Genomic DNA, 26,695 nt, shown 5'->3' with positions numbered 1-26,695 from the left:
TCAGAACCGAAGAATCTTTATTCATTTTTTTTCTTAAAGATTTTATTTATCTATTTGAGAGAGAGAAGAGAGCACAAGCAGGGGGTAGGGGCAGAGGGAGAGGGAATAGACTCCCCACTCAGCAGGGAGTCCAACACAGGCCTGATCCCAGGACCCTGAGATCATTACCTAAGCCGAAGGCAGATGCTTAACCGACTGAGCCACCCAGGCACCCCGAGAACCAAAGGATCTTTAGAACAAACCTCATTAAGTCTTACAATGGTAACCAACAAGTACAGGAACCTCACCTTTCAGACCAAGAGTTACATCGATGACTGTTCACTTTGGCAGCCCATGAGCACTACTTTTGAAAAAGACAGATACCCAAGCTCCACCTCAGATGCCTCGGCGAGGCCCAGCAGAGAGCCACCAGCCGTTCTGACACCCAGCCAGGCTAACAAGGGCTGGGTTAAATCCTCGAGCTGTATTCATACCCCACTCCAACCCATTCGCCCCCACATGGTCCCGGGGCCAACACTGGTCTCCAGTGTGAGTCAAGAATGGCTCTCCTCACTTCGGTTGGCTGAGGCGTTCCTGACTATAAATTCCTCACCAAGCCTCCGCTTGCCCCTCAGCCAGGGTACACAAACAGGATGATTTCCACAAGCCACGTTTATTTAGGGGTAATTTGCCAAAGGAATCATTTGGGTTGGTTTTTATTTCTGTGATTCTTCCCATCCACGAAGAACACCATTGAAACAGAGGATCTGATGAAATGCTTGAGACTGCCACAGCTGCTCAGCCAGGGTCCCCAGGGCCAGCGTCCCAGTCTGGAAGGACCGCATCCATGCTTCCCTCTGTCGGGGCTGTCCCTCCCAAGCTGTCCCATCTTTCTGCCGGGTTCTGAACCCTCCTTCTTCAGCCCTTCGACCAATGAGGCAAGAGAACAACTCGGGGGGCAGGGGGGGTCCCAAGATGACCCGTCCAGTAACTCAGGACACACAGAGGAGTCTCTGCCAGTGCTAAGCACGAAAGGAACTCTCCTTTCTTCTCAAGCGTCTACTCTGGTTTTAGAATTCCCCCAGCTGATGTTTTTCAGGTGGGTTATTTGGTGCTGACTTCAGAGAAGGCCAAACTGGGTGCTGCAGGGGTGGGTGGGGAAGGGAGGAACGAAACAAAGCACAGGTGTAAGTATTTCGATCAGAATAGTGACCACGTACTGAGCTCTTTCCGTCTCTCTGGCCCAATTCTGAATTTCACAAGCACTCATGCGGTGGGGGGGGGGCCTCACTACCGGGGGGGTGGCTTCTATGATTCCCATTTTAAGGACGAGGAAACTGAGTGTCAGAGAGGCTAAGTACCTGCGTCTAAGTCACAGAGCCAGGAGTTGGGCCCAGGTCTGCCCGACTGCAAAGCCTGGGATGTTGACCACTGTGCTGTCCGGCCGCAGAAAGGGGACACAGCACAGAGCCCCCTCCTCTGAAGTAAGTGTAATCAATTCAACAATAACAACAACAACAACAATCGAAGGTCTGTTGTTATCCCTGCTCCCTAATCAAATAACACCCCTCTACCCGAGGTCTCGAACAGGCGGCCCACAGACTGGGATTCGCCCAGAGGCTTCTGAATTTGGTGCAGTCTTTAAAACAACTTGACTGGCCTCTACAGGCCTTCAAGTCTTGTGGCTTTGGCCTCTCACCACACTCGCTTTATTGGACCTGTTTCAAAACGACAGAAGTACTGTTTTCCGCAGTTTCAATCCAAGTGCCTCCACTGAATGGGGGGGGCGGATAGACCTCACAGATTTCTGCCAACAGTGCGCGAGGCCACCACAGCCACCACGCAGCTGACAGCAGCAGGCCCCTGAGAGGCCGCACAAGGCCTGGCCGCGCCTGGAGCATCACATGGTAATCAGGGGAGCAGGACGGAGGGGACACAGGACTGCACGCAACTTCAGAGCCGGGGCTACTGTTTCACCGGGTGGAACCCGGCCAGGTCCCTGATCTCATGCTTCCTCAGGAGGATCTTTTCCCGCTGCAAGCATCTGGGAATCATGTGTCCTCAGTGCTGGTGTGATGGGAGCAAACACGAGCCACCGTCCCCAAAACGGAGGAGGCCAGCCTTCCCAAGCCCAGCAGAACACTGCTCCCTTCATGGCCTGGGTGCCTATTATTAGTCTACAAATAGTATCGAGCCCATTGCCAGCTCGCTCCTTCTGTCCTCACTCCTACTCACTACACGCCAGGTGCCTCTTCTAGGTGCTGCACTTCCCTGGGGAGTGGAGGAAGGAGAGAGAAGGAATCCGACTCCATATTATTATATAGAGTGCAGCCTTCCTGGCAGTCAGATTATGTCGAAACAGCATAAGCCACAGAATTTAAAAATATAAGAACTGGAAGGGACTCTCAGACAGGAAGGAAAATTGCAACACAACGTTTGTCCAAGGATCTATGGTACCCTCTCTATTAGGTTGTGTTCGACTTCTAACTTTGCTTCTCCCTGACAAAGTTGCCTCTTTTCTCCACTAAAATCAATCATCTTTAGCCCTCATGACCTTTGAACACTCGAGACCGGGTATGAAGGCAAGTTTGGTGTCATCCTTCTCTCCAGCACACAGTCAGCTTCTCAGACTTCCCTACTAGGTAGAAAAATCTCTGCCCTCAGCAGAGTGACCTCCCCTAGTGACCTAGCCACACTGTCACATCCTTGCCAGCTCCTTCTCCGCCCTCCGGACACCTGGCCCAGCTGGGCCCAGAAGCACTCTCACCATGGTCATGTAGGTGGCCTCTGCTTTTCCACTGGATTCTTCTTCCTCGGTCTGCTCCCGTGTGGCTATCGAGGAGTAAACATGTTTCTGGGGTGCGGGAGGGGGGATAGAATAAATGTTACTAAAAATCAGCAAATGTTATGTGCCAAAGAAAAAAGCCACCTACTACTATTTGCAGGGCATCGACACTGGAGGGTTACTGAGAGCTAGAAAATGATCATTGATAACGATAACTCAGTCCCCAGTCTGAAAATTTTTTAAATTGGCTAGTCAGCAAACAGCGCTATCTTAAGAACCAAATTCTTTGCCTCAAAAGACAACCCTCTTTGTTTGGACGGGCACTTAGGCAGCAGCAGGGAATCCTTCTCTTGCCAGATTATTTGTACTTTGTGCTTATTTCCTTCTCATTAGAGGCATGGCAGGACGGCACTGATCAGCCGCTAACCGGGGTCAGCTCTCTGAGAGGGTTTCTAGGGCAGGGACAGACCTCGCTGGACCTCACGTCTGTGAGATTGGTGGTACTTCGTGACTCACGTTCCTGTCACTATTTGGGGAGGTGATGTCATCCAGTGACAAACTCTGGGGCTTCTGGAGGCCCCTGAGCTATGTTGTGACAAAATCCTACTCTTGGGTCACGAACAGGGCCAAAGATGGGAAAGTAACTATTCCAAGAGGAGTTTTTAAAAGAAGGGAAGGAGGGAGGGAGGAAAGCAGGGAGGGAGGGAGGGAGCAAAGGGGTTCAAGGAAATGAATTCATTTCTCAGACCCTAATAGCAATTATTTATAGCTCCATTACAACTAGGATGGAAGAAAAAGTTCTTCTTGATCCTCTTTCTTAAGGTCCCCGGATATTTAATCTGACCGTTAGCTCCTGAACTCCTGAATGTACCACAATTCTCCCTTACGGTTCCGCGGTGCCCAGAGATTGGGAAGCCCTTGCAGGTCATCAGGTTATTTGAACCTTACGACAGGCCACATAGGTTTGTCCTCATCCTCATTTTACCGGTTAGAAAAGTGTGGCTCTGGGGGCGCCTGGGTGGCACAGCGGTTAAGTGTCTGCCTTCGGCTCAGGGCGTGATCCCGGCGTTATGGGATCGAGCCCCACATCAGGCTCCTCCACTGGGAGCCTGCTTCTTCCTCTCCCACTCCCCCTGCTTGTGTTCCCTCTCTCGCTGGCTGTCTCTCTCTCTGTCGGATAAATAAATAAAATCTTTAAAAAAAAAAAAAAAAAAGAAAAAAAAAAAAAAGAAAAGTGTGGCTCTGGGAGGTGGCAGAGCTGGGCTTGAAGGGGATTTTGCTGACTCTGAGTCCAGTGCTCTTTCCTGTGGCCCTACCAGGACGCCCCTCGCCCCCATCCCACTCCCTCCTGGGGCTCTCACTCTGGTGACGAAGATTTCCCGAGCCCCTGCTCTGTGCCCAGCACTGGCCGGCATGCTGAGAGAGAACACCGAGCAAGACAGGCCACAAAGAATGACGGTGACGCCCCCTGGATGCTGGAGCCGTGCCCACCCTGCCCTCATCGGGCACAGCAGCAAAACGAGGTTTGCGCTCTTCCCTTACCTCTGGATCAGCCTTCTTTATGTTCTCCAGGCTTTTCACCAGGGTTGTGGAGGTTGCTGAGCTGCAAGGCAGGAAAAGCGGGTGGAATTAAGCAGCCTGCACTGTGTATTCAAGGGGGCCTGAGACCCCACAGAGCCTTGTGCAGAGGGGGACCCCAGAGAGGAACTCTTCTCTCTAGACTCCCCAGCTCACCATGAAATCTGAAATGGGCATCTCGCTGGTGGAGAGCGGGGAGGCATTCTGGAGGGAGTCTGGGCTGGACAGCTTCGACTTCTCTATTACCTAGCTACCATCTTTCTGTCCACACAGCTTTAAGTGAGTTAATAGCGTGGGCCGCCACGGGATTGGATATTGAAGGAACCCAGGACGAGGGAGATGTGGCTGAGCCGGCAGGGGGCAACAGAAGCTCAGCGACACCCAGCTCCAAGGGCTCCTCCCCCAGGGAGGCGGCCAAGCAGAATTAGCGCCGAACCCCCCTGAGCTGCCTGCACTGGCCCCTTCCCAGCCCTTGGCCTTTGATCTCTTGACCATCTGCCCTCTGCATCTGCCACTGAATATACTTCCTTTTTTTCTGTTTTGGCCTAAGGCAGAGCTAAAAAAAAAAAAAAAAAGATAAAGAAAATCAGGGTTGAAGCTAGAAAAGAAACCATATATATATTTTTTGGTCTCAAAGTGGAGGAAATAGCGTTCTCATACTTTCTGATTATAAAATTGTGTGTTCACATTGTAAAAATAAATTCAAATAAGAAAGAAACATAGAGAGTTGGAGGTTGAAGTTCCAGTAAACCTTCTGCCCTCCGGGGACCCACCTTCTCTTTTCTCTCCAATAGCACTATTGATACTTTGGAATTATTCTTTCTCAATGCAGGCCTAAGTGTGCTCACACAAAATATATGTATTGTATATGCTGCTGCAGTGAGCATTACCTAATTTTCTTTTTTTATAAAAATGAGATCATATTACATATTACACATGGGACATGTTCCCATGTCATTACATTCGGGATTGTGCAGTATGTCACTGAGTGGAATACTGATTCAGTAACTCATTGGCTAACAGTCACTGAGGTTGATTTCAATGTTTAATTATCATCAGTGCTACAGCAACCGTGTTTACAAACCTCAGTATATCAGTCTGATTATTTCTTTAGGATAAGCTAGTAGACATGGAAGTATCGATTTCATTGTGAGGGAAACTGAGGCCCAGAGTAGGGAGGTGAGTTGATATGTCTGTCTAACTCTGGGTTCAGGGCCATCTGCATGCCCAGAGCAAAGACCCTCAGAGAGGCCCACCAAGTTCCAACCAAGTCAGAGAGGCCCTGGGGAACGGAGGTATGAACCCAGCAGACAAAGCACTTTCTGGAGAGTCCATGTTTTATGGGGAAAGGAGACTCAGGAGTCATCACTCTGTAATGGGGTCTTTGCCCATTGACAGCATTTCAGCAAGAGAGCCAGTTTGCCCCAGCAACGTATCGCATCATCGACAGGTGGGGAAATGGAGGGACATGGGCCTGCCAACGGCCAGTGAAACTGCTGCTGCGTCAGAGCATCTGGGCATTTTGGAGATGCTGGGAGAAGGGGTGATGAATTCAAGACTCTAACAACACATTTCAACCATAAATAACTTAGGACCTGAGGGCACCCATTCAAAAATAGCCTCTTCGAATTAGAATGTGGGCCTTTATTTTTTTTTTTTTAAGATTTTATGTATTTATTTGAGAGACCGAGAGGCGAGAGTGCAATGGCGGGGTGGGGGGGGGAGCGCAGAGGGAGAGGGACAAGCTGACTCTGCACCTAGCACAGAGCCCAACGTGGGGCTCAATCCTACGACCCTGAGACCGTGACCTGAGCCCAAATCAAGAGTCAGACACTTAACGGACTGAGCCGCCCAGGCGCCCTAGAATGTGCTCCTTTAAATAAAGCCACCAACAACCTTCAAGATCTGATCTTTCTATATGAAATGGGTATTGTGGATAATTCAAAAACCACTTCTCTCAGGCACTGAACAGCACCTAATAGCTCTTGTATAAGATTTATACTCTTAATTACGCCCCCCTTAGACCGCCATTTATAAAAGAACTGATAATCTCTGTAAAATACCAAAATGAATGAAGAGGGTGTAGGGACATGTGAGGCCTTTCTGGAACAGTGAGCGGAGGGCTGGGGTCACTACAGAGATGACATCTAATGTGACAGCCAAGGGCGATTCTACTTTAAAGTACCCTCTTGGGGCGCCTGAGTGGCTCAGTCAGTTAAGCGTCTGCCTTCATCTCAGGTCATGATCCTGGGATCCTGGGATCGAGCCCCGCGTTGGCCTCCCTGCTCAGCGGCGAGCCCGCTTCTCCCTCAGCCTGCCGCTCCTCCTGCTTATACTCTCTCTTTCTGCCAAATAAATAAATAAAATCTTTAAAAAAAAAATCAGCCTGTAAAGTACACTCTTCTGTGAGAATGGCACAGTTAGGGCCCTATCGCTCTTCTGCTTCACGTTCGAGGCACCGCCAGCCTCCCAACCCAGCCCTGTACCTCTTATTCCTGTGGGTCCTCTTCACGATCAATATCAGAACAGGAAGCAGCAAGATAGTGCCACAGACAATCCCCACGATGATCACCAGCTGATTACCACCCAGGATCTCAGGTCTGAGGGCTAGTGGGGTCACCGATGCTTGGGAAAGGAGAAGAGCAATGAGAGGGTTTCAATATTGCAGAAAAGAGCTGTGAGTCCCACCAGTCCTATACCAAGTAGCCACAGCCAAGTCAGGAAGTTGGGGGAGAAGGCCAGACTCCACCCCATCCTGAAACACTGAGACTCCAGCTGTCCCCATTAGATGGAGAAACAAGTCTGGCCCCCTTGCTTACCCCTACCTACAGCGTAGACTAAGGTAGGTGGGAGAAGAGAACAACACTTTACCTATAGCATTGCTTCCTTTGACTTTTTTTTTTTAAAGATTTTATTTATTTATTCGACAGAGATAGAGACAGCCAGCGAGAGAGGGAACACAAGCAGGGGGAGTGGGAGAGGAAGAAGCAGGCTCATAGCAGAAGAGCCTGATGTGGGGCTCGATCCCAGATCGCCGGGATCACGCCCTGAGCCGAAGGCAGACGCTTAACCGCTGTGCCACCCAGGCGCCCCTGCTTCCTTTGACATTAACAATGCTATCTTAAAATAAAATAACAGATGTTTTGGAGGCTGCAGATCTTTCTATGAGAAAGTGATTAGTTTCAAAAGCATATATGGTACAACAGTCAGACCCATAGTCATGATACCAAGTAAGGCACTTCCACCCATGTGGTACCCTTCATTCATTTCCTCAGTTCACTCCAAATACATACGTAAACACTCCTGGGTACCAGATATTGCTAGGCAAAGAAGCTACAAAGACAAATAAGACGTGGTCCCTGCCTTCAAGGAGAGGGACAAACATGTTGACGGAAAACCACTGACTGCTACAGGGACCATAATGGAAGTCCGTGGGAAACAGATGCTGAGAATTTCTCAAAAATAGTGTTAAAGTTTAAAAGTCTTAAGGAAACAAGTTTTTTGGGAAGACAATATGAGAAATTCATATTGCATTACACACAAGATCTGGAGGCCCAAGAGGATGGTACTTTCAGAAGTTAGAAATAATTCCACAGGTCTGGCTCAAGGGTACATTTGTGGGCATGGTGGGGAATTAGGCTGGACAGATAGCACAGTCTCAGTCATGATGGGCCTTGATTATCCCACCCAGGAATCTGGCTTTCTTTCTGTAACTGATGGAGAAACCAACCCCTGAAGGACTCTGAGCACCAGGACAGAAATGTTGAGATTTGTGATTTAGAGTGAGGGCACAGAGAGCTGCAGGGAGAATGGGAGCAGGGGCTGAGAATGAGAGCAGACACCGGTTAGAGGCCTACAGGCCAAGACAGAGAAGAAGACAGCTAGAGCATGGCATAGGACTGGAAGGAAGGCAGACTCAAAGTCAGTAGTAGAAAAGACAGGACTGGTTGACCTGTGAGATTAGGGGTCATGGGAAGGGCAGAATCGGGTAGAACTCCCAGGCATCCAGCTACCCACAGGTAACTGTGTAGATGGTGACGGTGTTGACTGAGGTGGAGGAGATGAGCTGGGGAGAGGTGTGCAGAAGCAGGTCTGGATATGTGGCATTTGAAGTATTTGTGGAATATTTGGCTAGAATTTGGATGGATACATAGATGGATTAGACAGGAAAGAAGGGAGGAAGGGGAGGGAGGAAAGAAGGAAGGAAGAATGAATCCAACATAGAATATATTGTATAGAGAGAGAATACAGTGTCCACTACTACTCGGGTAAAGAAGGCTGAGGGTGGGCAATTAGAGCCACATTGGTAACCTAAGCTAGAGCAGAGGCAGCAGAAGCCAGGATGCAATACACTAAGGAATTAATGGGAAGTAAGACAGGAGGCACCATCTATGGCCTCTTAGCAAGCTACTTGGCTAGGTCAAGAAAGAAATAGATGACTGATTGCAGTGAAGACTGCACAACTCTGAATATACTAAAAATCACTGAGTTGTAGGCCATAAATGGGTGAATGTATAGGATATGAGTTGTTTCTGTTTTAAGAAGACACAGGATGAGAGCTAAAGTAGACAAGGACAGAGGGTGAGAGGAAGAGGTGAGCATATGTATAGGCTGGATAGCAGAAGCCAGTAGAAAGCGCGAGGTTCCTGAAACAGGGAGAAAATGCCACCTGAGCACAGAGGTTTGGATAAGCCCAGGGCAGAAGGGAGCCTGGCATGGCGGGACAGAGAGAGAGGCGAGGATGCAGGCAGCTGTAGGTAAGCTTGCTGGGGCGGTGGGGGGAAGCTTGGAGGTTGAGTGAGCCCCCACTCGTGGCATGTATCTTCTCTGTGAAGTGGAAATAAGACTTCTGAGAGTGAAGAAATCCATCTGTCCTGCTTCCCCTCCAGCTGGGAGCCTTCGCTATGTCTTACAAGAAGGCGCCTCCAGACTCAAGACTCTGGTCAGAGGTACTGAGGTGTGTTCCCTCCTCAGCCGCATCCCCACCCTCAGCAAACCACAGCCAACCCCCAGCTCTAGCGAAAAGGCAAAGTCCACAGGCCACATCCTGACTGTTAACTGTGTCACGTTTGGCTTTAACCCCTCACTTATCAACCTCTCTCGGTCCACACAATTGAGTGTTTTTTCTTCGACACACCTCTGGCTTTAATGTACAGTGTTTGCCAGAACAGAGAGGCTTTCATCAGAGAACGCCTCTATTTTGGGTTCTAGTCCCTTCCTGTTTTCTCTCTGCTCTGTGCTGTCTCTCACCAGCTCAGGGTCATTTTCCTTTCCGCCACAGAGCATACACATCCAAGGAAAAAAGACCTTGGGCATCAGCTCTAGTCCATCTCTGAGCTCCTGTATCTCTAGATCAATATATCACATGGGCAGGGAGTTCACCAAATATTAGCTCCCTTGTCTTTGAGGTACCCACAGGACCAGAACTAGAGTGGGGCAAGCAAGGTGCCCAGGGCTCCAGGCTGAAGGAGGCATCGCTGTGCTGTGCTGGTCACGTAAGCCCAGGGTATGAGGACTTGTATCAGGGTTGTGCAAGTACAGCACCTCAGAGTGATGCCTCCTTCAATTCTGCACCCTCGAGGCCTCTCTGGCCTCACCCTAGTCCTGGCCATGCCTACCAGCTACGAGGCCCCTCATCCCTCCCCAACCAAACGTCAGGTACTTTGGGGCTCTTTCACGATCACACGCAGCACGGTGGTCTTCCTGAAGGTCAGGTTCCCCAGGTGGATACTGCAGGTGTAGCTTCCTCTGTCCGACTCCTTCACTCCTTGCAGCAGGATAGACGCATCATTGTAGGACGTGTCCCCCACCAGGGTCACACGGTTCTGGAAGCGGCCCCAGCCCTGGAAGTACCCCACAGGGACACTGGGTTTGGGGTAATAACGTAACACAACCTCCTCCTAGAAGGGAAAGGCAACATATGAGTTTGCAAGGACTGAGGAAGACGGGGCACAGGGAAGGTTGAGTGGGGGGCTCTTGCGACACACAGGGCCCCCGTATGTGTGGGCAGTGAAGGTATGAGCAGAAAGTATGAGGCATTGTGAGTCATGCACACACACGCGTGCACACATGTGTAGCTGTGAAGGACACACCAAACCGTGAACGACTGTCCCATTGGCAGAAAGGGGTGAGGAAGGAAAGGGGGACAAGGGGCGTTCCCTTTTTGTACTTCTCCAGTAAAAGGAAGTAAAAGTACACCTTTACTTTTTATGGCATTTCCAGTTAGATTTCCAATAGGTACTTGAAACATGTCTAAAACTAAACTCCAAATTATTCCCCCAAACGAGCTCCTTCCAGTCCATCTTTTTTTGGTAAATGGCAAAGCCTTTTTCCAGATGCTCAGGCTAAAAATCTTGGAGTCATTCTTAACTCTTCTCTTTCTTAAACTCACATTGAAAATCCCGCAGCAAATCTAGCCATTTCTCACCTCCTCCACGGTTACCATCCTGGTTCAAGCCACCCCATCTCACACCTGAATTCCTGCAAGGAGCGTCTTTACGTGTCTCCCTGCTTACTCCCAACTACAGTCTATTCTCAGCAGGTTAGCCCTTAGAAATCGAAGTTAAATCATGTTACTCCTCTACTCCAAACCCTCCGATGGCCCCCCATTTCTACTAGAAGTACAAGGCCCTCCATGATCTGCCCCACTCCATCTTCCTCTCTGATTTCATCTTCTACTTTTTCTTCCCTCATCTACCTGGGTCACTTCATTCCACCCACACTGGCTTCTTTGCGCTCCTTGAGTACTGGCCTCAGGGCTTTTGCACTTGCTACTCCCTACGCCGGGGCCACTCTTCCCCCCAGAAATACACATGGTTTGCTCCCTCACTTCCAGCAGATCTCTGCTCAAATGTCATCTTTTCAGTGAGGCCTCTCTGACCATCTACATAAAACAAGAACCACAATGACTGCTTTCTTGTTCTCCATAGCTCTTACTATTACCTGACATATTATGTTGTATTTCCTCATTATTTTACTGTGTATCTCCCTTGATCTTGATCACAAGTCTCCCATGGAGGCAAGAGCTCTGAGTGTCTGCCATATAGGTGCTTAAAATACTTGTTAAATGAGTAAGTGTTAGAGTTTTTTATAAAGGGAAGTAAATATTACTATCTTTAAAAGCTTTTAAGAGAAGAAAATGGGTATACAGACACACATGAATGAGAAGACCTGGTTCCTAATATCTTATCTCTTGTGCTTTGAATTCACAGCTCAAAATGTCTATTCTCAACCTATTTTCTGCTGTGACTCACTTAGTGGTTGACATCTAAACAGATGACAAGCTCCGGGAGGTGGACCTGGAACTACATGTTAACTCCCCATCCCCCACCATGATGTCATCATTTCGCGCCCACTCAGCATACAAGAATCAAGGGAGTACAAATGACTTGTTTATAGGGATGACTGGGAATATGTCTTAATTTAGAAAAGCTACTTTGCACCTTAATTTTGATAAACGATAAGTGACCTGGGATATCCCCCACAACACACCTTGACCCGTATGTACATCACCATGCACAGAGGACATCTACCAGTCTGGTGAACTAGCCTGCCACTTGCTGCTTCAGAGTTCCCATGAACCAATCCATACCCTGGCCCCCAGGACCTACTAATCCCAACATCAGAAGCACCCATAAAGACAAAGAAAATTCCTTCCATCCCATAAGTGGGGCAGTGGGGCACAGAAGAAAACTTACCAAAATAACCCGAATAAAAACAAGAATGCAATCATTCTTACGCCTAGCCCAGAGCTTAGAGACAAGGCCACAGAAGTCAGCCCCCTCATTCTCCCATGGACTCAACAAAGAGGAGAAGGGAAAAGAGGAAGGAAACTAAAATGCAGTGGCCAAAGCACATACAAATGCTTTACACGGACGATCTAATATATGTGTCTTGCCAACCCTACAAGTTGAACAGCCGCAGCAGGAGTATCATCCTCTTCTTTGTCATCTTCACAACATTCTTCCCACCACAAAGCTGAAGTTGCCCAGCCAAGTGGCAGTTCTGACAAGCTCCAAAGCCCAAGCCCCTTGTGACCGCACTGCATGGCACCTGGTGCCTAAATTCTCCCTCTCCCCACACTGTCCTGACACCATGGGCCAGGGGCTTCTACTACACACTGATGCTTCCCCCTCCTTACCTTCGTGTGCTCTCCTGATGAGAACGTCCAGTCTACCCTGGTCATGCGTTTCTCTTCTGTGCTCTGGAAAACACACCCCAGCTGAGTCGAGTCACCCACATGGACCGTGAGCTCTGGGGATAAAATGGTAACTCAAGTCAAACCCAAGGTATCATCTACAGAAGTCAAAGAACTTCTAGAAGAGATCATGCTTAGCCGAAGATCCTCAGCCATGAAATCAATGTCACCACCAACTACTGCACACATTCACTCCACAGATGAGCCAGATGATCCTGTGCGGACAAGTACCCAGAGGCCTCTTACAGGACATTCCCGCAGGTAAGACAGTCCCCATGGCTACCCTCACACTTCAACTTTGAGGGGTCTTCATACTACAACAAACACTTTCTGATTCCCTTTAGTTCCCTGCTCCTTCCTCTTTTCTAGAACTTCTCCTGAGTCCCAGCTCCAATTCAAGCTATACTAAAGAAAGTATAGAAGATCTTGAAGCCCCCCCCTTTCTGTTCACTTAGACACCCACGTCTGCTGAACATAAACAGGAAGTAGAAAGTTATAGAACTTTCATGCTTATGTATAACCCACTGGCTCTTCTAACTGAAAAACTGATTCATGGGCAATTTTCTTCAATTTCTTTTATTCTTTTTATACAAGTTGTATTCATACTTGCTTAGGACAGTCCTGGCTACAGCACAGGTCACAGGACTGCTTGCTAATGAGGCCAAGACAATAGACAGATTTCTTCCTGGCTTTTTTTTCTATTTCAATCCCTGCCCTCACTCCCCGCCCCTCCACCCCGGGAAGATGCCTCTTCCCCTGCTCTGGGCTTCCCAACTCTTCGGCTCTTCCTTCTGCTTCTTTGTATAAGCAACTGACCCCATCACATGCTTATTGCATAAGTCATTTTGAGGGGTTCCTGACAAAAAAATAGCAAGATGTTTCTGATTTTTCAATAATGCACTACACAAATCAACCACAAAGTCGGTTATGAAATGAAAGGCAGGATGGCATTTAGCGAGGCACAAGCATAGGTCTTAACTGGACACAATTCCTTCAAAAGAGCATTAGGCAAAGTTCATGAAGGAAAAGCACAGTGCATAAGCTGACATTTTCATTGGAATTGTTTCTCTGGGAGAACATGACCTTCCTGCCCAGCAGGAGAGACGCACCATAGGAGGAAAACCAAAGAAAATATTAGGAACTTGAAACTCTATGGAGGGAATCATTTTGAAAGTAATAAAAATCCACTCCAAAGAATACCGGTAGGGAGGGAAGTCCCTCTAAATCCAACAGTACATTAAGAACTGAACTCTATTTTTTAAATGCGGTAATAGGGGTGCTTGGGTGGCTCAGTCGGTTAAGCGTCTGACTCTTGATCTCAGCTCAGGTCTTGATCTCAGGGTGGTGAGAGTTCAAGCCCCACACTGGGCTTCACGCTGGGCATAGGGTCTACTTCAGAAAAGTAAAACAAGATGAAATAAAATGCAGTAAGAAACACGGAACCGTTCTGCACCTCTCATTGTACCAGGCGTGTCCTAGACATTGCACAGCACATGCACGAGTCATTTCAGTATTTTCAGATATGCACTGTTATTCTCCCATTTTCAGAGGAAGAAGGTGAGAGAGCCCAAAGGCACGTGGCCCATACAAGGCAGAGCCAACATGTAAATCCAGGCCCGAGGGCAGAAAGCCCGAGCTGTTACTCGCTACACTGTGCTACCTCACATACGTGGAAGGACAGCAGATTCCAGAGCAAAGGTTACAGGGAGTTAATATTATTTTTATTTGCAAGAATATTGCCTATAGGGGCACCTCGGTGGCTCAGTTGGTTAAGTGTCTGCCTTTGGCTCAGGTCATGATCTCAGGGTCCTGGGATCCAGCCCCGCATCGGGCTCCCCGCTGAGCGGGGGAGTCTGCTTTTCCCTCTCCCTCTGCCCCTCTTCCCCCAATGCATGCTCTCTTTCTCTCTCTCACTCTACTCTTTCTCTCAAATAAATAAATACAATCTTTAAAAAATTATTAAAAAAAAATTTTTTAAGTACATTGCCTATAGTATTTAAAATAATAACTATGAGAAAAAGGAAGTGAAGGAGTAGAAGCATAGAACAATTATAAACTGAGGAGTAAACTTTGTAGAGAAGAGTATAGATGGCTCCGCATGGGGGAAGACAACCTCTCTCAGGCAAGTTGAACAAGTCTCCAGGGGCCACCAGGCACATTTTGAGGAGTCGGCTCTACCCCCTTTCTGACTAGAAGGGAAAAAATACAGGTTGCTCCACTGGCTACCGCGGAAGTATGTGACTAACCCTAAAATTGCTCTAGCCTCTTTCCATGGATTCTCCAATTCTGAAATTGGGTCCTTTCAGTTCATGTCCCCCCTGTCTCTTCAAAGAGGGAAAAGGCACCCATTTTGTAGACCGTGCGTGTACAGACAAGTGTCCGGGCAAGGCGTCAGAAGACAAAGCAGAAAGGAGTAGCCCAAAGATAATCCTTGGGGGGAAAGCCGATCCATTTCCTCCTTCTGGAGAACTATAGCTTTGGAAATCAAAACAAAAATGTCAATTGAAACAAAATGGGGAAAATGAGGAGAGAGGCCAGAGGCCACCTTCTACACCTGCTGCTACAACTCCGTGGTTTAGAAGCTGGATTAAAGCGAGGGACGCTAATTCAAGGATTTCATTCGTTTGGCAAATGTTTATTGATTGCTTACCCTGTGCATGGTGTCCAGGGCTGGTCAGAGGACAAAGAATACAGACCCACTTGAACGGGGATGACACAACTGTACAGGTGTGATAAGAGTCACCAAAGAGGCACACAGGGTGCTCCAAAGGAGCTCACTAACAGACAGGACCCAAACAGCTGGGGGAGAGGAGAAGGTCCAGATTCTAGCTCCCCTAAGTAGGCCACAAGCTTTCCTGAGGCCTCAGATGTTCCCTCGATGCACACTTTCAAAGGTATCTACTTCCGCGGTTTTCAAACTTTTTTAAGGGAGCGGAATTCTTTCTTTAAGCAAAATCTTACCTGGCAGCCCAATGAATAAAACAGAAAAAAGATAAAGGACTTTGGTCGCAGTGGAGGTCCTCTATTAACCCCCTGCCCTGTTCTCACCCTTTGCACAGCCTACCAGGTTCATTGAACCTTCAGGCTTCTACAGGGCACAGTTTAAAACCACCAGTCTACTGAAGCCACTCTCTCTGCTGACAAATGGGAAAATGAAATCCAAAGATGTTAGAGAGATCTCATCTCTTTTCTAGCCCCCAGAACACTTACCATAGGAACCTACGAGATATAGACATGGCATCAATGTGGATAACCAATGGGAAGTACCAGGGTAGAGTAAAAGGAACAGGGACTTTGTTGTCAGAGGCACCAGGGTTCAAGTACCAGATACACCATTTAATAAATATGTGTCCTTAGGCAAGTCACATCTAAGCCTCTCTAAGCCTCAATGACTTCATCTGTAAAATGAAAAGATCAATACTTCCTACACAGCATTTTCATGAGGATGGAGCACATGTAAGGTAATAATAAAATAATCATTCTTGGGGCGCCTGAGGGGCTTAGTCGGTTAGGCAAACGACTCTTGATTTTGGCTCAGATCATGATCTCAGGGTCATGAGATGGAGCCCGACATGGCGCTCCAAGCTCAGTGCAGAGTCTACTTGTTCCTCTCCCTCTGTTCTTCCCCTCACCCCCCCTTAAATAAACAAATAAAATCTTTTAAAAACAATAAAATAAAATAATCATTCTCATTATTTTTATTGAAAGAGCACCAATTATTGTGGACTCACTCTGTGGTACGTATCTAGACCAAAGGCTGGCATTTGTTCAACAAAATCTGTTCCTCTCCTTTGCACGCCAAACCTCCTGCCCCTCCACCTTTCTCTAAGTGAGCATTCACGTACCTTTGGGTTCCTCCGGTAGTACATGCAGCGCCACTGCTTTTTTGAACACCAGGCTCTCCTTTTCCAGCCGGATTTCGCAGGTATAGGTTCCCTGGTCAGCTTCTTCCACATTTTGGAGCAGGAGAGAACCATCATTGCGTAAGATGTCCCCCACCAAGCTCACACGATTCTGGAAGCGCCCCACAGGCACGCTGAGGTTGGCGTAATAGTACAGCACATAATCATCCTGGAGGGCAACACAACGTTGAGGAAAATCTGGAGTCACTGGCACCAGACCTAGGAGTCTGGATCCAAAAGACCCTGTTCTGTGGTGGTGGCAGCATAACCACCACCATAATCACCAGTACCACCACTACCACCACCATCATCATCATCACCACCACCACCATCATCATCATCATCACCATCATCATCATCATCACCACCACCATCATCATCATCACCATCATCATCATCACCACCACCACCATCATCACCACCACCATCATCATCATCACCACCATCATCACCATCATCATCATCATCACCACCACCACCATCATCATCACCACCACCATCATCACCACCATCATCATCACCACCACCACCATCATCATCATCACCATCATCATCATCATCACCACCACCATCATCATCATCATCATCACCACCACCATCATCATCATCACCACCATCAACATCATCACCACCACCATCATCATCACCACCACCATCATCATCATCATCACCACCACCACCATCATCACCACCACCATCATCATCATCACCACCATCATCATCACCACCACCATCATCATCACCAGCACCACCACCACCATCATCATCACCACCACTACCACCATTATCATCATCATGATCAAAAAGTACTTGGTACCCATGAATAATAATAATGTGCCAAGCAACGCTCTACCTCGAACAAGGCATGGTGCCTTATTTTACACAAGGACAAATGGTGAAGCATATTCATTTCTTACAGTTTAAGGTAAAATGTAACACCCATTCTGAAGACCACTCTGGGGATCCAAACTCAGAATGTGAGAAAACCTTGTCTCATGTTCACCCTGTTTTCTGCCATGGCCCCCCAACTGGGTGGCGTTCAAAGGCATGATGCAATTCCCCAGACTGGGAGTTGTGACAGTCCCTGGCTGGCATGTTAGCTGTCACTCCTCCCCTTTCTGCCCTTCTCCAGGCAGCATATCATACAGCTTGAGAAGGAGTCATCATCAGGGAGTGGCTTCCAGGCTGGGACGGGGAGCCCTGGGAAATTCTTATTTCTACTTACGCCACGGGCCTATCACTCTTATAATAAAAAATACTGATAAAAATTTGAGTGAAAGTAGCATTATAGGAATAACACGCTATGAGCTACAGAAAGAGTATTTCATCAGCAAACTTCACGGCCTGTTAATAACACATTACTTAGGATGTCTTTCACAAATGATCCTAAGATACAAATATCTCCACAGAACTTCTGATGAGGTTTATACACTGTTTCCCACTCCAAAGAGCTCCCATGAACAACTGTCCCTCAGCCATGCTATATCTGCTGACCCCAACACTTGAACACTTGAAGCAGCCATGAAGGAGAAAGAGGTGACTCCACAGGACATATATGGGGCACAGAATACTCAAAGAATCTGGCCCTCTCCTCCACAAAAAAGATTCCTGTGGCATCATTCTCATGCCTCTTCTGTCTAGACCAATATTCTCACCCTTCTCAGCCCTCCCACCCACCTATACTTCTCTACAAAGGGCAGACATCAAGAAAAGAAACAAAAAGAACTTTATGTGCATGTCTTCCATCACTTCTCAATGACCCAAAATGGAGGCGTTATCATTATGATGATGACCTTCATCTTCACAGATGAGGAAGCTGAAGTGCAGCAAGGTTGAGTAACTTGCCCAGCTGATGACACAGCCACAGGGCCAAGCTAGGAAGAGTCCCAGTTCTGACAAGCTTCAGAGCCCAAGCTCTTGCAACACCATCTCACGGCACCTGAGGACCTGGTTCTCCCTGTCCCCTCACTATCCTGACACCACTGGCCAGGGGCTTCTACGGTAGTATTTCCTCCTTGTTACCTTGGCGTGCTCTCCTGATGAGAACATCCAGTCTACCTTGGTCACACACTTCTCTTCTGTGATCTGGAAAACACATCCCAGCAGGGCTGAATCACCCACATGGACTGTTAGCTCAATCAAGTCATTCAGGCCCAAGGAATAATCTGTAGAAGTCAAAGGCAAGAGGAGACATCATTTAGACAAATACACCCGCAACAACAAAAATCAGTATTAATCACTAAGTAACTCTACATCTCCCCTCCCCAGATGACCTGACATGGACAAAGTACTCAGAGGCCTGTCACTCAAGCCAGCATGGCATTCCCAAGGGTTAGAGAAATACCCTCCAGTTACACCCATGCCTCCCAAGTCAGAGGGGTTCTGCAATCTTCATACTGCAAAAATGCATATCTGCTCCCATTCTCCCAGCTAGTCCCCTCCCCATTTCCCAATTTCCTTTCTCCAAGCTCCTTTCTAAAGAAAGAAGAGAAACCCTGACATCCTTCTTTCAGGTCATGAATTTAGACACCCATAAACAGGAAATGAGATGTCTCTTGCTCCTAGTTTCCCATGGGTTACCCATTTAAAAAACCAATTCACAGGTATTTTTTGCTTCCTTTCTCTTTTCCTTTTCTTTAGCTCCTTTACAAAAGCTTATCTCTGCTGGCTGATTCTGGCTGTCGTGAGGTCCTTGTCATTAGGCCAATACAGGGGCGCCTGGGTGGCGTAGTCGGTTAAGCGTCAGACTCTTGGTTTGGCTCGGGTCATAATCTCAGGGTCCTGAGATCGAGCACTGCTTTGGGCTCTATGCTCAGCCTGGAGTCTGCTTGTCCCCCCGCCCCTCCCCCCACTCATGCGCTCACGTGCTCGCTAATAAATACATAAAATTAAAGAGAAAGAAAGAAAGAAAGAAAGAAAGAAAGAAAGAAAGAAAGAAAGAAAGAAAAGAAAATATTCTTAAAAAAAAAATGAGGCCAATATGGAGCACGGCTCTCCCCTTGAATTTCCTTTGTGCCTGTCTTCTCCCCACCTTCCCATCCAGCTTTGCCCTCAGCCCCGGCTTTTCAGCCTCAGGGCGTCTGGCATGCATGACACCGCTCCACTATCTGTATATTGCTCAAGTCCTTTCTCTTTTCACCAAAAGAGAAAACCATTACATGGATATTTCTGTTTTCACAAGATGTGCTCCATGCAAAGAGACAACAACATCAGAAAGACACGTTTAGTTGCTGGCCAGTTTATACGGAGGAAGAGCCAAATGAATGCATGTGGGAATAAACAGAAAATGTGCCAGTGTTTCTGTGCAAGCTGTCGCCCTGAGAGAGGAGGGTTAACTTCCTGCCCGACAGCAGGCGCACAGTAGGGAAGACGGAAAAGAAAACATGAACTCAAAACCCTTTGGAGGGGCTTGTTTTGAAAGAAATCAAGATTAGCTCCAAAACCGATTTGGAATTTTCCTGTAAGGAAGAACTGAGCAGCTTGACATGTGGTTAAAGGTGTAAGAAGCGCATTCGGTTCAATCTGGAGCGCGCTGTATGTGGAAGCAAGGGAAGGGGAGCTAGAAAGCAGGCGCTGGAGGGGAGAGAAACTTACCCCGGACCGGTCACCTGTGTAGAGAAATGGCTGAAGAAAATGAGACTTTCTACAGAGGAGGCCAAACCTCTCCACAGAGAAATACAAACCCCTACTTCCACCAAGCCACCACCTCCAGGACTGGATTGCCAACTCGGGCTGGGAGGGCAGAAGCCTATGGGCTGCTTCCCGCACCCCGGAGGAAATGTCTCAAGACCCCAGAGCATTACAGCCCTGCTTCTGTGAAAACAAATTCTCTTAAATACATCCTACTTTCCAGGGGGTGGGGCAGGGGTGTCTGTGTGTCTGTCTGCCTGCCTGTGTGTGTGTGCGTACACTCTGTGTTCCCTGGAATTAGAGCAAAGGCGGTTCTTTTTGTACTTGGCTGAGTCAGTGTTTAGGTTACCATGCCCGGTTTAAAAAACAAAAACAAAACAATAATAAAGAGAAAAATAAAAGACAAGAACAAAGCACCCCCTGAGTCATTTATTCCTCCTACAGAGCTAGATCTGTGGATAAAGGCGGGGGAGAGAGGATGAACAACTTAGAAGAGCTGAGCCACAAGCAGCAGCCCTGAGCACCAAGGGTTGGGAGGGTTCGAGAACAGGAGATTCCACCCAGCCTGAGGGGGGGACAGCCAGAGGTTTTTAGAAGGAAGTGGAGCTTACGGAGAACCCTGAAGGGTAAGGAAGGCTTAGGCAGGCTTGCTCAGGGAAGGTGAGGAGAGAAAAGCTCCCGGCAAAAGAAACTGCCCCAGACTGTGAAAGAGCTTGGTGCATTTGCAGAAGCACAAGAAAGCTGGAGGGGCAAAAGCATGAACACGGCTGCAGGGATTCTGGTGCTCTCTGGTGATTTCATTTCCTGATCTGAGACTTGCTGTGGTTTTAAAGTCACAATTGAGAGTGCAGGAATGCCAGGGAGACACTTTCCTTGTAGCACATCGGAAGGTTCCAGAACCCCCAGCTCAGGACCCAAAGGCCTTCTGTATCTAATAGAAACAGAGGAAGATTCAGCTTTCCAAGAAAGAGGTTTTGTTCCCTGGCTTCGAAAACAGCTGTTCCAGCAAAACTCCGAAGTTCCACATTAGGGTTTACTGTTTTCAACAAACCAAGGGGAAATGAAAATATATAAAATTGGCTTTTGAAAATGCACGAGACTTACGAGAAATCAAGTCCCCTCCATGGTCCCTTGGTTTCGACTTACCCAGTAACACTGGCATCAGGATGAGTTTCAGTGGGCAAAACATGCTGCTCGCCAATTTTTCAATCTTTAAGTAAAAGAAAACTAAAATCAGAAAACAGCATCAAGAGAAGTTTGTTAATTTAACAAACCCACAGTCAGTGCCTCCGTGGGCCAGCCTCCGTCTGAGGCTCTGGGATGCAGCCCCAAACAAGAAGGGCAGGGTCCCCGCTCACATGCAGTTTGTAAGTGGGGGGGGGGGTGGAGGGGGAAAAAAAGAGGCAAATGAATGAACAAGAAAGTAGCAGATGCTGGAATCTGCTATGATGAAACAAAACAGAGCGTGTTTGGAGAGTCGCTTGGGGGCCGCTTTAGATTGGCTGTAAGGGAAGTCAGATGAAAGTGGCTTTTCGAGAGGAAAAAAGCAACTAATTTCAGGATATTCTTGAGGTGACAACCCTAGCCATCCTACAACCTCAGGGTTTCACACAAACAGGAGATCACAGACTCAGTGTGAAAGTTCTGCCTATCTATCCAACTAAATTAGAATTGCTACTTCTATTTTTTTTTAAAGATTTTATTTATTCATTTGACAGAGAGAGAGTGAGAGAGGGAAAGAGCACAAGCAGGGGGAAGGGCAAATGGAGAGGGAGAAGCAGGCTCCTCACTGAGCAGGGAGCCCCACGTGGGACTCGATCCCAGAAGCCTAGGATCACACCCCGAGCCGAAGGGAGACACTTAACCATTTGAGCCACTTAACTGTCTGGCACCCCCAAAATTGCTATTTTTAAACATACAGAGGATGTTCAGGACATGTGGGAAAGGAGATACACAAATAAGGAGAAAATTTTCAACCCAGTTAAGGTATTCACCAAGCTCTGTGGCAGAAAGAAGCTGTATGAAATGTCCACGTTGAGGTTTTGGGGTTTTTTTGCTTTTTTTCCCCCACTTTTTTTTTTTAAGAGAGAGAGAGAGTCAGGAGGGCAGAGGGAGAGGGAGAGAGAGAATCTTAAGCAGGCTCCACGCCCAGCACAGAGCCTGATGTGGGGCTCGATCCCAGGACCCTGAGATCATGACCTGAGCCAAAACCAAGAGTCTGACACTTAACCACCCCAGCGCCCCTGCCCCACATTTTTCTTAATGAAACAGAAGACCAATTCCAAGGAGTTACAATCCAACCAGCTTGGGTTCCTACCAACTACTGTGGCTAGTCTCAGGCATGACCCCTGCACCCCGAACATCCTGACACTGAAGGAACTCTACCTAGAACATTCTAGGAGGAAAGATCTCTTTTGTGTAATACCATCATAGCACCCTACCCAGCTCTGCTGGGAAGTCTAGGACATATGGTGGCCATTTTAACTTGCAAAAATGATTACCTAAGAGAGTCCTTACCTGAGTTCAAACCAACAAAATCTTCCATCTGGAAAATCAGGGTCAAACTGTTTAAGAAGTCCCACCCTAGGTCCCACTTATGCAGAGAAGTCAGTTGACCTTGCTCAACCTCAGTCCCCTTGCCTATAACATGGGGATAATAATGCAAGGGTCAAATATGATAATGTAGATAACGGTGCTTTGATAAGTAGAAATCATTACCACATAAGATCCTATTTTTTCATAACCTAAAATCAGATAGGAAATAGGATTTGTTGTGTTAGGAGAGATTTGGGTTCTGAGCATCTACCTCTAGATAGAATGGCAAATGATGAATCAGAACGAACTGGAAACTTTTAAGTTTCAATTTTTGAATCCCATCACAATGTTGATAATAATTAACCCTGACTCAGATATACCAAAAGTCACATTAAGTTTCCCCAAACATAAGTACATCTGATGAAAACGCAGATCTCTCTCAAGATAGCCACAGTCCTCTTCTGGCTCTGACGCCCATCCCGCTGCACACATACATGGGTGAGCATGATAAAGGACTTCCTTTATAGCATATCACGGTGTTAATTCATCATATCTGGGACTTCTGAGATCCCTGCACATTCTGGATGCATTCTTCCTCGGGGGTTGGTTGTGCTCCCCCCTCTATCCAGTTCTTGTACATGCCCCAGAGCAGGTCACCATCGGCTTGGAGGTGTAACAACTGATTTACAGGTCTAACAGCAAACCCCATTAAGTCCAGAGTCTCAAGAAGGAGCATATGTTCTTGTTTACGAGTGTCCCAGGCCTGTGCCACAGCACCATAAAGTGCCTCGTGTGTGCTGGGAAAGTGCTGCTGGCTGCCCACGGGACCATCACACTGAAATTAACTCAGATATCCTACAACCAGGCCATTCTCTTCTAAGAGGACACCAGTGATCCCACAGAGACTCTGAACCTGGTCACCAAACTCAAGTCCCTCAGAGACACTCAACCATTTTCAAACAGATTTTTTTAAATGTGCCAACAATCTAATGAATGGAAGAGACCGTTTTTGGTTCAAAGTACTCACATGCACCATTAGAACTCTCTGTAAATGAAGAGAGAAGCAATGAACTCATGGAAAAAGCACCGAATTTCTAAAAAATTCTCCTCCTGGGTCAGACCTTCCATTAACTAATTCTTTGATCTCTGGGAAATCGCTCAATCTCCTTAACGTGAAAGGATCATACTTCTGCGTTTCAGAGCCCAACTGCTGTGAACTTCATTTATCCCACCAGGATGAATCTGCCCCCCCCCAATGAATGTTCTTCCCACCCGCTTCACCCAGTGAGCTCCCGGTCAGCTTTCGGGTCGCAAGCTAATGTGGTTTCCTTAGGGACATCTCTCCCGGCCCACGCTCGCCAGCTCAGACTCCGAGCCACAAGCTTGAACAGTACTGTTTATCTCTCCTTCATGGCATCTGTCACAATTTCTAATTATTTATTTGTGTGCCTGTTTGATTAAAGTCTTGCCCTCTACCCTCTCCTCCCAAGACTCTAAGCTCTATGAAGCCAAGAGCTGAGCCTCTGTGCCTCTGCATCACCAGGGCGAGCACGGAGTGAGGCCCAGGCTGGGATCTAGGAACCACTCGTCAAACGAGAGAACAACACCTAACAGGGCCAAGGACACTTTAGTCAAGTTTCAATTTCCTTGTTAGTTGGCAAATATTCAGAAATTCCTATCATATACATGCGTGTGTGTGTGTGTGTATGCTGAATATAGATGTCCTGATTATATATATGTGTGTGTGTATATATATATATATGAATAATGAAATTCAGAATTTTACATATACAAACACAGAATATCTATATAAATGAATCTCTGTCTCTTTAGAAATCCAACCAAAGCATCAGATGCTCTTTAAGCACCTTCATAATAAGACTCCATTTAAATTCTCAGCTTCTACCCTCCTTCTTCTCCAGATCCTGACATCTCAGCAGATATTCTTGAGATAATTCTGCATGATAAGGCAGCTCATGCGTTGGCCAAACATTTTGACCTGAGCTCATGGTGCTTTCACAACAGAACTCCTGGCAAACGTCTTCTATCACCCCCTGGGGAGTTGTAATTTTAAGGATCCCCTTTCCCATTATTAACAGTGCAGAGGAATTGTTTCCCTTGGCACAACGATGGCAGAAAAACATCTTCAGAAGACTCATGACAAGGAGACTACCACACAGGGTGTGAAACGACCCCCGAATGTTACAATATCACAAGACAAAATAAGGAAGAGGTGCTGCCTCTGAGTGCAGGTGTTTGCCCCCCGTGAGGACAACCAACCACTGAGCAAACAGACAACCGCACAAGCTTCCTTACACAGCCCGCCCCACTCCCCCTTCCCCACCCACCCTCCATGCTAAGTCCCCTCAGTTTACCCTTGGCTGCACACCTCCAAGCTCTCATTGCTTTTGGGTATATAAATCCATGTAACCACCCGGAGGCACGAACTTCTTCATTTTTCCTTCCAAGACCACTTACCCTACATTGGGCTGGGAGGTCACATGGCTCCTTGTAAGACAGTCTCAGGGACATTGGTCAACCCTTTAACCCGAAGGGAACTTTGGAAGTCATTACTGCCGCTCCCTCCTCAGACGGGGTTACACCCAAACCACCCTACAATAGGCCTTCATGAGATCAGAGCTTTGCCAAGGGCACGACAAGTAAGGACACTAGCCTAGCTCTCTCGAGGCGTTTAAGTTCCTGACTTCTTAAGGTTAAATATTCATCTGTCTAGGGGCGTCTGGGTAACGCAATTGGTTGAGCCTCTGACTCTTGGTTTCAGATCAGGTCATGATCTAAGGGTTGTGAGATCAAGCCCCACATCCAGCTCCACACGCAGCATGGAGTCTGCTTGAGATTCTCTCTCTCTCTCTCTCTCCCTCTGCCCCTCCTGCTAGTGCACTCTCTCTCTCTCTCTCGCTCTCTCTCTAATAAACAAATAAATCTTCAAATATATATATATATATATTGGCCTGTCTAGAATTGGGAGAAGGGAAACAGTGAGGGAGAAGTCCTGCCATGAGTTGAAGGACAACTAGTCAGGAGGACAACTAGTCAGGAAGACTAGTCAGTCACTGCTCTACCTAAAAACACAGGCAACTTAAAAGCTAAAGTCCCACTACCATCATCATCATCTACTCTTTCATTAAGAGCAAACCTCTCACCCCCCTTTTCTCTGAGGATCATAACAGAGGCGACTCTACACTTCAGAAAGGAAAACTGCACCTAGCAGCCTACCTTAGTCCAGTCTCTTCCTGCAGAGGTTGACAGCCCTACAAATGTGGCCATCAAATTAAAACCTTCAGAACCAGCCTTCTTCTGAGAGAGAAAAGTTTGAATCACTTCTTAAGAAATGCAAAGCAATGGCTTACCCGTGATGAGAGGCACCAGGGGAAGCAACGCAGGAACTCTGCTACGAGTGCAGTACCCCAGTCCGACTCCAGAGACTTGCGTGCATTCTGAAGTGGCCACCGAGATGCAAACAGGAACCTCGCAATCAAGGTTCTCGTTTCCATCATCTGGCCCATGACCCAATTTTTATTTATACTTTTGCTCTAAGAGGAGGTAATAAATGTAACTTACCGAGGAGAGCCTCATATTCCAGACCTGCCTACTTGCCATCTCCCCTTCTAGATTACAAGCTCTCTGAAGGCGAGGGCGAGGGCGAGGGCGAGGGTGAGGTCTCCAACAGCATTAGGCGAACATTCCCCGAGAAAGAAATAAGCTGCATGCAAACAAAATACAATAAATTTAAGATGAACATGAAACGTTTTGCTCTGTTTAAAATACAGCAACCTCAAAATAAAAAATAAAATAAAATTTAATTTTTTAAAAAATATAGCAACCTCTCATTTTTTTCTCTCAACACGGCAATACAATATAGCCAGCCAGTCACTCAATCCCTGCCTCCAAGGATAGGCCTGCTCAGTCCTCCAACTTACCATGTTGATTTCCTCTGACCATGTGATGTCAGTATTTACAAAACACAGGTAGCGCGTTATTCCCGCAGAGAACCCCTTGGGCATTTTGGACATCATAGATAAGAACTCAAAGCTTCTTCACTTCAAGGTATCTTTTGCTTGTAAGTTG

The 26,695-nt window shown here is 47.3% G+C and overlaps 1 protein-coding gene across 6 annotated transcripts; it reads right to left on the bottom strand.

Moving 5' to 3' along the window:
• Nucleotides 1–633: 633 nt before the first annotated feature.
• On the bottom strand, nucleotides 634–26,221 carry JAML (junction adhesion molecule like). Of its 6 annotated transcripts, none has more exons than XM_045797882.2 (10): nucleotides 25,978–26,221; nucleotides 21,218–21,281; nucleotides 18,464–18,606; nucleotides 16,385–16,610; nucleotides 12,483–12,595; nucleotides 10,005–10,242; nucleotides 6,829–6,967; nucleotides 4,307–4,367; nucleotides 2,747–2,833; nucleotides 634–1,121 (listed from the first exon to the last, which is right to left on the bottom strand). In XM_045797882.2, exons 1-10 carry the CDS (start codon nucleotides 26,131–26,133, stop codon nucleotides 1,050–1,052), a joined length of 1,299 nt encoding a protein of 432 aa, XP_045653838.1. In that variant the 5' UTR covers nucleotides 26,134–26,221; the 3' UTR covers nucleotides 634–1,049. The 6 variants fall into 6 exon arrangements, with proteins under 6 accessions (XP_045653838.1, XP_045653840.1, XP_087724527.1 ...); XM_045797884.2 differs by having other exon boundaries at nucleotides 25,844–25,982; XM_087868401.1 differs by lacking the exon at nucleotides 25,978–26,221 and adding an exon at nucleotides 25,085–25,809.
• Between the last annotated feature and the right edge of the window lie 474 nt (nucleotides 26,222–26,695).

Source organism: Ursus americanus, chromosome 16, assembly GCF_024610735.1.
Source record: "Ursus americanus isolate L20-20 chromosome 16, mUrsAme1.1.p, whole genome shotgun sequence".
Taxonomy (NCBI): Eukaryota; Metazoa; Chordata; class Mammalia; order Carnivora; family Ursidae; genus Ursus; species Ursus americanus.
Note: the sequence above shows the minus strand (reverse complement) of the source record. Positions and strands in the feature narration are given on the sequence as shown.

Excerpts from the sequence above, each read along its gene's own strand:
- JAML (XM_045797882.2), bottom strand. The coding sequence starts at position 26,133 with ATGGGCCAGATGATGGAAACGAGAACCTTGATTGCGAGGTTCCTGTTT. Across the intron at positions 10,243-12,482 it reads CATCAGGAGAGCACACGAAG|GAGGAGGTTGTGTTACGTTA; the intron begins GTAAGGAGGGGG and ends TTTCCCTTCTAG. Across the intron at positions 2,834-4,306 it reads TAAAGAAGGCTGATCCAGAG|AAACATGTTTACTCCTCGAT; the intron begins GTAAGGGAAGAG and ends CCCGCACCCCAG.